Below are 12,900 nucleotides of genomic sequence, written 5' to 3'. Positions count from 1 at the left end.
TAAAGGACTCAAATGTTTATTTTAAAGGAGACCTTTAGAGCCATCATTGGTTAGTGTCTTCCTTCCTTTCCTTTTGCTTCATGCACGAAGCGCATTTGAAAAACAACAACAATATGAACAAGTGCAAAAACAACAATAACTGCCCAACAAATAACAAAATGAGCATGAACAACCTCCCAACCAACAACAAAATGAGCATGAAAAATACCAATATCAAGATAGTGATTATGCAGATTATTTGGAACTTCATTTTGGACCATATTTTTACTTTATTTGGATTATGTTTAGATAATTTGCCTTTAAGTTTTGGATCTTAGTAATGTTTAAAGTTCATTTGGATTGTGGATTATATTTCAACTTGACTTGGATTCGGAATTATGTTATGTTTGAATTTGATTATGTTTGACTTGAATTATGTTATGTTTGAATTTGAAATTAATTTTGGATTTTGTTTTATGATTAGGTCATTGTATTGGTTAATGTTTGATTGTTGTAATTAATATTATAAGTGCCATTCATAGAATTAGTGCAACAACTTGTTTCAAATTAATTTGGATTATGTTTGAATTTGTATTGTATGTGCAAATGAAAAGGAATAAAATAAATAATAACATGGATGCTCGCAAGTTTTACCCACGAAATTTGGTTTGGAGATGTACCTATAAATTTGTATGCATGGGTAATATTATTCATGGATGCATCCATGGGTAATTATGAAAATTCTAAAATCCAAGGATTAATGGTAATGGAAAATTTACCTACAAATGTCAACTTGTTGTTAATTGATCACAAATTGTGTGTATTACCTACAAATGAGGGGCGGTGGGTATACATTTACGTATGATAGTGATGTGAGTTGATTTTAGAATTGCACATGTTTTTAGAGTTTTCACTTGGCTTATGATTTTTTTTATTAGCAAGCTATGATGATAATTCAGTAAAGATTGTCACTAGACACAAACTTAACCAAGTGGTTAAGTAAGTGTGAAGATTCTCTTAAAAAGAACAAAAATAAAACACACACTCTATGATGAATGATGAACACGAAACTAAATTAAGACATAATAGAAGGAATTAACCGAATAAAATGAAATAAAATTGAACAAAGGAATGAAGAACATTGGTGGAAAAGAATGGCAAACAAAGGAAAAGAGTAAAGAGATGAAGAAGCTTATAGAGATGGAGAGATGGAGGTGATTCAGGCTACTTGGGGAGGGAGATCCAAGATGAGTGAGGAAGGAAGTCGCCACTTGCAGCCATCTCTGCCAGGATAAGACTTAGAGGAAAATTTAGACACTCGGGAATCACTGAAGCAAAGTTTCTTTACTATTCATTCAATGTGATTTACTAAAGGTAAGGCACTATTTAGGTTTAGCCAAGGTTGTCGCACACATGGAGAGGTTTCTAGAGATTAGGTCAAAAGTGAGAACATTGAGAAGGGGCGGCACATGGGGACTTATTCTAGAAACTAGGTCAAAATGTGGGCTTTGGCATAAACAATTTATGCTAATTAAATCCTAATCTACAAAAATAAAAAGCAAATAAAATAGATGATGCTTAGGTCCAATCATGTGGGCTCTGCTCTTGATAATTCTCTGAGATATAAAAGGCTCTGAGTCACTGATCATGGATTGAGTCTGATCTAGCCCTAAGTCATGTGTCATGCTCCTAGTTTGGTCATCCTTCTGGAAGGTCGGACTAGCTCAATGGATACTCTATCAAATGGGATTTCATCATATAGGTTGTAAAAAATTACCTAAAAAATGTAGTCGATATATAATATCACAATTTTTATTTCTTACAAACATATCATTCATCCAAAAATTATCTACACCCAATATTTATTGTCGGTAATCCACAAATAATGTTAATTTAATTAAAAAAAATTGTTATTTTCTACAAATTTCTATTGTGGAAAATTTTGAATTTTTTTAATGTGTTTTAATTTTGGTTCTTTATAACTTTAGTATGATCTAGTAATGGGGTATAACTTTAGTATATATTGAAAAAACTCATAATATTTATATATTCTTAAATTGGTGTTGGTAACCAAAGTTAAGGATTTTAAATTTTAATAAAAAAAATTATTTAACAGAGATTAAAACCAAAATTCAAGTACTTTTTGAAGATTAAAAACAATGATGTGAAATTTTACAAAAATGAAAAACAAACCGAAATCAAACTTCTTCATTTTACCATAGCTAAAATAATATTTTAAGTTTAGTATAAAAAAATATACTTAAGCCCATAATATATGTGATAATGATAAATGACATAATAGTTGTTAAAATTTATATCGGTGTGATTTGATCTATTTCACACAAAAAGAAATTCTAAATTTCAGTAAAGTTTTCCAATTTTCTGATGCTATTTCTTCCGAACATACAAGTTTAACATGGCGAGGGACGCACTTCTCTCTAATGGGACGTTAACTTGATAGGCTTATCAGCTATATAGAATAAAGACTCACACGAATACTACGGATTCAAAGATACGCATAATTTTTAAAATATAAGATACAGAAATATAAATTTATATATTATATAATTATAAATTATATAAGTTGACAATAAAAATTTATATACATTAAATATGTTTCAGTTTTTTTTTTAAACAGAAAGATATTTTTCATAAATGGTTCAAAAGGATTTGTTTATTATTTTTATAATCATAATAAAAATTTATACAATAAATTTAAATTTTTAGAAAATTAATGTATTTTTTATTTAAAATTATATTAGATCCGTACTAGAATTGTCAGAAACCCAAAAAATATTTTTTGAATTTGACACTTTTTTTATACATGTCATATGTGTGTCCTACGAGTGTCAGTGTCTGATACGTATGTTCAACAATGACACTGTTTAAGAGAAATGTCTAATCTTCACATATTAGTATTAAAAGAGTCTCATTCTAGATAAAGAGTAATCACGTAAAATTTTACATAGAACGCTGTTTTTCTGGTTTTTTCTTCTTACTTCAGGAACAATTTTGTCATACTACTCGTCTTCTCACACTTTCTTTTCTTACGCACATCATCGGATTCAAATGCATAACGCACTCACCAATCCATTCAGATGAACAGTAGTCACATAAATGCAAATAGTGTTAATCTTGTTAACACTCTTTTCTTGGAACTTAAATTATTTTTCATGTTTTAGGATGCATTTAATTAAAAATAATAATAAGATAACTTAAACTAATAAACTAAAAAGCGTTTTTTAACCAGCCACATAAGTCAAGAGTTAAAAATTTAAACGCATAAAAACTAGCAAATTGAATTTTGATTAAAGTAGCTTATAGAAATATGAATAATAAAACGGGTTAGGCCTAATAAGTCAACTGTCCAACCCAAAAAAAATGGTGGAACAAACTCAGTGATTACGTGTAATGTTTAGTTTTCTTACTAATCTCACTAATCTACTAGCCAAATTGAATTGTCTCATTAATCTATTATATATTAATGAATGTTCATATGGCAAATGATTCATCATTTTAGAATTCCAAGTTAATTGGAAGACTAAATCATAGCTTATAAAAAAATGTCAACCTAACATTGATTATAAAAAAATAATTACAAGTCAATTGGTAATTCAGTCCTTAGACTAAACAAATAATATTTAGTCTCTTATTATTTGATAGGCTAACAAGCAATCAACCCATGTCATTCTTGCTATATAATTATATATAGAAGGTAATGAAAAACACTAATCAGTCCAAAGTCCAAACCCTACTATATATTCAAAGTGTGCACAATTTGCCATGATTTGAGGGAAATTTTTCTGAGTTTTCATTCATGAGTTGGAGAGAAGAGCCATAAGACCTGTTTTTGAAAAGAAAACAATTATTAATCTTAACATTAGTAAAGCCAGGAACCAAAGTTTGATGCTGACCGCGAGAAGTAGAAGAATAAGCCTTGTTGAGGTTTATAACAATCATGACCATGCTCACACTCGCACAGAAACTGAAGAGAAAATCTTAATTTATCCCTACAAACCTTAACAAACTCATCTACAAAATCATAAGACACTCGTAACTTCGTAGCAGATGCTTTTATTCTTTCTGCCCGGAGGAGAGCAGCTTGCTTCAACCGCTATGCAGGGTTGAGAATTGGGGTAGACTTTCCTTTGTTCTGTTTTCTCTTTGCTTCATTAGCTCTATAAACTCCTTAAAAGCTGCATTACCAACCACCAATAAAGGTATTTAATTGTTGAACAAATATTAATTTAAAATTTGTGTTATGAAATGAAAAATGTGGGTTTATTGCAAAAGATACATCCTAGATAGCTCACAATTCAGTTAATGAACCTAACATTTCTAAAGACTAGCACATATGGATTAATGATCATATCAAGCCTTTTTTTACTGTATTTTTAATGAACAGAAAGTTCCAAGTGTCTCACCGTAGTCAGAATCATGAGGCCCAGGGGATGCTTCAGGGTGGTATTGAAGAGACATAAGTTGCTGTGCTGGGAAAGCAAGACCGGCACAACTTCCATCATTGAGATTGATATGAGTAACCTTGACTCCTTCCGGAAGTGTGGCAGGGTCAACAGCATAGTTGTGGTTCTGCCAATTTTATATACCAATTTATGATCACACAAGGCCATGAATAAAATAACAAAATACTTAACATGAAAACACTTTTCTTGATAAAAAGAAAAAAGAAAAAATCTCAAGTGATCATGATTTTGAGGCAAAAACATAGGTCTAAAACAAATTCACTTACCTGAGCACACGGCCTAATGCACTCCAATGGATTTTTAAGCATAATTATGGTAAAAATAAGAAGAAACAGATAACCATCCTTTAGTTCACATACCTGAGCACTAATTTCAACATGGCCAGTTTGAAGGTTGCGAACAGGATGATTTCCTCCATGGTGACCAAATTTCATCTTGAATGTTTTCCCTCCTAAAGCCTGGCCTAGCAATTGATGGCCCATGCAAATTCCAAAAACAGGCACCTTTCCAATTATATTCTTTACTGTTTCAACAGCGTACGGAACAGCAGATGGATCTCCAGGGCCATTGCTGAAAAGAACCCCATCTGGCTTCATCTTCAAAGTTTCTGATGCTGGCCATGTAGATGGCACAACAGTGATTTTGCAGCCATAAGAAGCTAGGCGTTTAAGAATATTATGCTTGATTCCAAAATCATAAGCAACTACCTGCATTTTCATTCATCAGCATTCAATATAAATTACCCAATAGTCCACAAAAGTCAGTACTAATAGCATACTGCATTACGTACATGGAAAGTCTCTCCGGGCACTTTACCGGAACTAAACTCCCATTGTTGCTTTGTTTTATCAACCCATTCATGTGGACTTTTGCATGATACTCCACTTATTAGATCAACACCTGGAAAATGAAATAGCATCCATATAATTCCAATTTTAGAAACATGTACATAAACTCAAACTCACATACTTACCAACAATGTCCCATGACTTAGACATCTGAAGCAATTGCTCATCTGTTTTGGAATCGTCCGTGCTCAAGACACCAATAAGACTGCCATCTTGCCGCAGTCTGCGTGTGATTGCACGAGTATCAACATCATCTGTTGCATCACAAAACAACATCAAAATCAGAAACCATAACTTAAGTTATGCAGATTGCAGAGAACAATATTCTTTGGAGAACATATTTTTACATAAACTACTCACAGATTCCCATGATATTCCTTTCAGCTAAGTAATCACCCAGAGATTTCGCACATCTCCAGTTAGAGGTACTGAATAAACAAGCATTGCAAAGAGACAGAGAGAGTTAGTAGACTATGTAAACCTCAGTCAATCATGAAACATTTCAAAGCACGAGAACAGAACCTGATGCTCAAACTTCTAATTACAAGACCAGCAAGGAAACACCGCATCGATTCCTCATCATCTGGCAACAATGAACCAAAAGACAGTTTTCAAATAGTTTCCAAGCACAAAAATTCAGGACTCGCTCAAATTATTAAAAGAAACAACCAACCAAAATTAACGCCAGTATTCCCAATATGAGGATTTGTCATCAGCACAAACTGGCCAGCATAACTAGGATCTGTCAAAATTTCCTGATACCTGAGAATCGCACACACAACAAAGACAACCACAATTTAGCTTGCAAGCAAAGCCATGACAAAGAAAGACACATCCCAAGATTCATAGTTTCCTGACCCTGTCAGTGATGTATTGAAAACAACTTCGCCAACTTGAGTCCCTGAAGCACCAAATGATTTCGCTCTCCAAATTGAACCATCTTCTAGCACAAGTCTAGCATCTGAGTTTTTCCAAGGCCTTTCTCCACTACCTATGTCACATTTAATACAACAGCATCAATCTATTTGAACCACGGATAGCAAATTAATAATACCAAAGGGAAATAGGTGACATTCACATCAAAGGGGCATAAGAAATAGTAATCTTCATGTTACGAAATGCAACAAAAAATGGGTCCTTTAAAACATAAAGCGCTTTGAAGGTACTGAGGGAACCCATTAAGAGGTTACCCGAAGAGCATCTGACGGTAAAGACGGAAACTTTGGCGACGGCGGCGCGTGGCGGATTGGAAGAGAAGCAGTTGGTGAGGTCATTGAAGGACAGAGCGAAAGACAAAGCTTTTGTCGCCATTGACAGTCACAGCAGCAGCGTTACAGATATGTCTGTGAAACCACTCCTGTCGTAGTGCACACAGCCTTCCGTCACCTAGGTTTTTATTTTGCACAATTTCATTACTTCTTTTTCCCTTTTCTTATTTTTTAATAATTATTTTTCCTCCATGCAACTGGTAACGCCACTTTAGTCGTTTGTTTCCCTGAAATTGATACTCTCCATTTGAAATTAATTTTATTTTAAAGTTTTCTTAAATAAATTAAGGAGGTTATTTAGGCTAATAACATTCAAAATACTTTTACTATTTCCCTTAATTTATATAAATACATTATCAAGTATTCTGAGATAATAATATTCTTAGAAAGAAATTATAGTATTTCGTTAAAGATTAAATATATTTTTTATATGAATAAACGTACATTATTAAGGCTATTTCATATGTGGATTTATCTTCTTTTTTTTTACTACTTAACAAATTTATAAACTTTATTACTGTTAGTAATGTTTGATAATAGGATATCAAATCAACTCGTTCCAGTGTTTGTCCACATATTTGTATGATTTTGATGAAAAAAAATATATTTTTTAAATTGAGTATAAAAATAAAAATAAATGTGTACATATTCGATTTATCCTCGTCTTTATATTTTGTTTTAATACTTATTCTCGTTATCATATTATTTTTGTTTTTATTAGATAATTATAAAATTTATGTTAACTTCTCTTTAATTTTTAGTTTCGTAATTTATTTCTAATTTATATATTTGATATTTTATTTATTTTTAATTATATGACATTATATTTATCTAATTATTATTTAATATACAATTATAAGTTTTTTTTATATTTGATATTAGAGAAAATAAAATATTTACTATTTTAACATTGAATACTTAATAATATTATGTGTTTATTTGTTATGATTTTTATTTTTTATAAAAAATTATTTAATTAATATTTAGAATAGTCAAAGACGGGTACATATATACTCTTTTCTCTATGTGATAGGCATGAGACAAAAAGTTCACACCCATTAGGTATAGGAATGGATATGGAAATAAATTTTTACTTCAAAGGTGAAGATAAAATAGTCAAACTTGCACCCGCCTCTCCTAGTTGAGATCTCTATTTGATAAGAAGTTGTTTTTAGCAATATTTATTTTTTAAAACAAAAACTATGTTTATCAATTTGAAAATAAAAATATTGTTTTGTTTGAAAACGAAAACTATGTCTATCAATTCCAAAGATATTCAATATCATCCTCCATGACCATCTACCACGGCTAACCTTTTATACCTTCGATAGCCTTTTAAAAGCTTTTAAGCTTTGAACCGTCTATCTCTCCCACTGTTGTAAAATCATAGCTGGTATGATCATCCTCCTCCCCCTTTCACATGTAAGTTGATAGTCGAAGTTAACCTCTCACTTTTGGGCATTCTTGAGTAAAAGGTAGAAGATTGGTTTCCATTGTCTGACACCTCCAAATGGTGTGATCCATCATCAAAGGTTTAATCTTAATGTGGATTTTCTACTTTCGCTTCTTTGGATCTTTGCATATCATAGCATTCGAGTTTCATCGAATGTGACATTCTTGTTAACAAAGCCTTTAGCCTCTCTAGGTTCCAACTTCAACAATTTATATCCCTTCACACCTTCTACGTATCCAACGAAGATACACTCCTCAATTTGTGCTTCTTATTTATCTTTCTTGACATGTGCAAATGCCAAATTGTCAAACACCCTCAGATTCTAATAATATGCATGGCTTTCACTCCATACTTTCATAAGAGTCTTACATCTCATCCTCTCCAAAATGGTTATGTTCATCCTCTTAATCAACCCATTTCTTGTGGTATCTTATGCCTTTTTATACCTTCTACCTTGCAAAATTCATTGAACTCCCTTGAAACAAACTCCAATCCATTGTATTGATTTTCTATTCAAGTGAATAATTTTTTTGTTTAAGGTTTTTTATAGAAAATCAACCAGTTGTTTTCTCGAAACAACGACTTGTTTATACTAGCAGAATATAAAACAATGTTAAAAACAATGTATAAGAGAAGAGATGGAAAAAATCACACAAGAGGCTTATAGTGGTTCACTCTTAACCAAAAGCTACAGTTCTCAGCTAACCACTGAGAATTCACTATGTAATCAAACCTAGATTAGAAAACACACACTAAGAGAGATGATCTTGAACCCCTTAAAAACACACGCCACTCTTTAGCAACACCACAGTTTTCATAAACATTTTTTTGAAACTGCCTTGCACACAAACACAAAAATTACAATGTTCAAAGAGAATAGAATACACATGGATTTTACAAAGCTATAGTACAAAAGTACACAAACATCCAATCCTATTCCACACACAAGTGATGATCCAAAGCTTTTGATTTCTTGAGAAACGTTTTTAATAATCTCTCTTTTTTAGTTTCTTGAAAAGAATATCAAACAACCTTTATAAAGACTGAAGCAAGTGGTCAAAGTTGTTAGATCAGAAACCAAAAGCCGTTGACAACATTTAAAAACACATAACAAAATTTTGTTATAAAAAAACAAGTTGTTTTCCAAAACAACAGATTGAAATAAAATTTCTGTTAAGGTTTTCATAAAAACAACCAGTTATTTTAACGAATAACCGATTGTTTCTGTTTGTCAGCAAAGAAAAAACAAAGCTAAACTTTTCCAAATATTTTGAAAACCACTAAGTATCAAACAACAGGTTGTTTCAACAATTCAACGGGTTGAAATTTCACAGTTTTTTAAAAAACACATCTTTTCAAAAAGACAAAGAATCAAGTGAGCTTGGATCAAAACAAGGAGTGAATTTACAAGTCAAAAACTACTAGACAACAAACACATATAACAACAGGGTCTTCAAGGTTTCCATACAGATTTAGAAGCATCAAAGCACCTTGTTCAACACTACTTACTCGCCATGGTGTGTTACTCCTTAAACATCTTAAAAAGTCTCAGTATTACTTTCAAGCTATAGATTCACACCCTTATTGAGTAATCGTTCGTGATAGTGAGGAAATAAGACCATTCATCATGAGTTTGAGCTTCAGTTAGACCCCACAAGTCTACTGAACACATACTTACTAGTCTCAAACTTCAATCTATGAGACTTTTCCAATACGCAGTGATCATAAAACTTTAGCCCTTCATCTTATAACCTCTTAGTAGGTTTTGCTTCTCCAACTCCACCACGCCCCTTTCACTAATGTGTTTCATCCTTACATGCCACAACTTTGTCTTATCTTGCATTGCCTAACTAGCTACAACACATGCACAATCACTGTTGAACCATCTAGGGTGTACAAGTCATTATTTTTCTCCCCCTTAGAAATTGTAGATGCTCCCTTTAGAATCTTTATCATTTTTTATTCAATCTTGGTTATTATTAAACCAATTTGATCAAACATAATTGACAAAAGATTGCTCGAGCTCTAGAACATACCTTCTTGCAACAACATATCCCTCAATTATCAAACATTTTTAATCTGATAGACCTTATGCCTTGACCTAACAAGCTTTATTTCTCCCAAGAAGGACCATTCCACCTTCATCCAGTTTCAAGGTCTCAAAGAACTCCTTTACTAAACACATGTGATAGTTGCATCCTAAATCCATGACCCAACTCCTTTCTGTATCAGAAGCAGATGTCACCAACACTACTATAGACTCATAACTATCAACTTGAAGTAGCGTTCTTTTGGCAATTGTAACATTCAACTTCTACCAGATCATGATGAATATCACTTTATCTTCATCCTCTTAAACTCCTTTTCTTCCAAGCTCATTTTCTTTCTTTCCCTTCAACTCGGGAACATTCAAACTCAACTCGTTATCATCTTCCTTAGACTCTTAAAACTTATGAATCAAACATCACAATAAAAAAAACCAAGTATATTATCATTTAACGCGTGCTAATATATTATTTAAGTAACCGAAATGTATCAAATTTACATAAACAAAAATTAATTAAAATATAGTGAAAGTTATACTCTAGTATATTGTTACATATTGTATATAATAACTACTTTTGTACCGTTAGAGACCAAATGATCCTAGAACCTACTAGTATCTGGCATCGACTAACCATCACAAGAAAAATATATTAAGATAAAAGTAAATTAACGTAAGTTAAACTGTAAGTAAAATTAAGTAATACAAATGTCAATCGTGGTACATGTCTAAATCGTGGTTCAATAGTAAAAGAATCCAACAAAAATCTTGTAGATATGCACAATAACCAAAACAAATGTATATTATTATTATATCATTTATTACATCCGTATACTAAATACTTATTTAAATATCGAAAAATCTTTCATTACACTCCCACCTAAAATCAAATATCGAGCTCGTGAAGTCAGAGCTGACCAAAATTAAATATTGTCTTGCCTTACAAAAACAACTTCTAAAATCACACCCATGATTAAACAATGTAAAAACATTACACCAAAACTAAAAATAATAGAAAAGGTTACCTATGTAAGTAAGATAAGTGATGTGTTGAGGGATAAAACAAAGAGGTAGCATAGCGTGAAGATTGCACCCAGGATAGATTCTGGAATGATGCCCATCGCAATCTTAGCACCAATTATTTCGGAGAGTCCCACATGCAACTAGTGTCTGCCTACCACTTAATTTATCGGGCTCCTTTCAAATGCAACCATTCCTTCCACTTTACAATCTCTGGGCCCTTACTTTCAATGCAAGAATGTGATCCCTGCAAATCAACTTTTCATTCAAATTCAATACTATACTGTGCAAAGTGCAAATGTATCCACTTTCAGATAACTTCCAAAATTATAAATTAAAAACAAATTAAGAAATATATCTATTTATTATTCTTTAACAATAATACACACACGTAAGTCTACACCAATATAACCATATCAAGAGGAATATTTCCCTTAGCCCTATACGACAGAAAGACAAAATCTCCATCGTTGTTAATACCTTTTTTTCTTAAATGACTAAGATAATTAACAATGACGTAAGTATATATATATATATATATATATATATATATATATGTGAATAAGTTTGATGTCAATTATTTTATTATAACCTAATATATTATCAATATCCTAAATTGTTTTAGTATAAAAGTGTACATTAAACAAGTCATTTCGAACATACATATATACACTGGATTTGAAACTAATATAATATACACACGATCCTACTAGACTAAAATTCCAGCAAATTTCAAACCACAAAATTTTATTAAAACCAAAGATTCCATCACTTTAATTATTTTTAATAATTCAGCATAATCTCTTTTACAATGAATTAACCAAACTTCACCAATATCCAGTTTGACATAAATATCATTTTAAACTTAATTTCTAATCATATCCAACAATAAAAGATAGTTTGAGACGATTTTTCATTAGAACTTCACGTTTTAATGATTTCGTAAGAAGATCATATTATTTTCCAATTTCTAAACTCACAAAAGAAATGTCATTATCTGAAATTGATTTTAATAAAATAAAATATTAGTTAACTATAAGTAGTATTATATTGACTTGTGTGAATTCGCAATTGTTTTAAATTAGAGTCATATTTTCATATGGAAAGAGTATCTTAACTTTAAATACTTAATATCTTTACACAAGGAATGAGATTAAAAAAAAAAAGGTGTTAATATTAATAAGCAACATTAAGTGAATAGTTGATCAAATAACATTTATTTTTTAACTTTAAATTTGCAACCCTTGCTTCAAATAAAGTTGACTTAAGGTGTAATTATAAATATATGTGTAAATTCTATTATACTGTATCAAATAAGATTTATTATGGCTTAACATTACTGTATCAATTTCTTTTACACTTAAATGCAAACACTTTTATTCGTAAAAACACATAATTGTATTTACTTATATTAACTATGGTATAAGGTGTATGCGATAAGTGTTAATCAATTCAATCTTAAGTAAATATAGATTTTATCATTTTATTATAAATTTTATGAAACATTTGTACGTATAATGATTTTATGTTTATTATCATGATTTCAAAATAATTTACTATAACTGTTAATGGATAAGTACAAATTAACAATCGATATTATCTTAAGATTTAATTGATTGTTTATGTTTTAATAAATTAAAAATGATCATTCTTTTAGGTTTATAATCGTCAATGTTTTATTTCATTAACGAATAATATTTATTCATGAGATTTCCAAAGTATTTAATAATGAATATATTATTCTCTTAATATGTAAAGATAAACAGAGTAAAGCTCATAAACCTAAATATTACTTTTTATTCCA

At 30.8% G+C, this 12,900-nt stretch overlaps 1 protein-coding gene across 1 annotated transcript; it reads right to left on the bottom strand.

Annotated features, from left to right (window-relative positions):
• Positions 1–3,826: 3,826 nt before the first annotated feature.
• Positions 3,827–6,817, bottom strand: LOC137820091 (carbamoyl phosphate synthase small chain, chloroplastic). Its single transcript, XM_068623894.1, has 10 exons — positions 6,502–6,817; positions 6,170–6,302; positions 5,985–6,073; positions 5,834–5,894; positions 5,672–5,739; positions 5,437–5,565; positions 5,254–5,363; positions 4,823–5,170; positions 4,404–4,569; positions 3,827–4,175 (listed from the first exon to the last, which is right to left on the bottom strand). The coding sequence occupies exons 1-10, from the start codon at positions 6,620–6,622 to the stop codon at positions 4,087–4,089; spliced, it is 1,314 nt and encodes a 437-aa protein (XP_068479995.1). The 5' UTR covers positions 6,623–6,817; the 3' UTR covers positions 3,827–4,086.
• Positions 6,818–12,900: the final 6,083 nt, after the last annotated feature.

Source organism: Phaseolus vulgaris, chromosome 9 (assembly GCF_000499845.2).
Source record: "Phaseolus vulgaris cultivar G19833 chromosome 9, P. vulgaris v2.0, whole genome shotgun sequence".
Classification (NCBI taxonomy): domain Eukaryota; kingdom Viridiplantae; phylum Streptophyta; class Magnoliopsida; order Fabales; family Fabaceae; genus Phaseolus; species Phaseolus vulgaris.
Note: the sequence above shows the minus strand (reverse complement) of the source record. Positions and strands in the feature narration are given on the sequence as shown.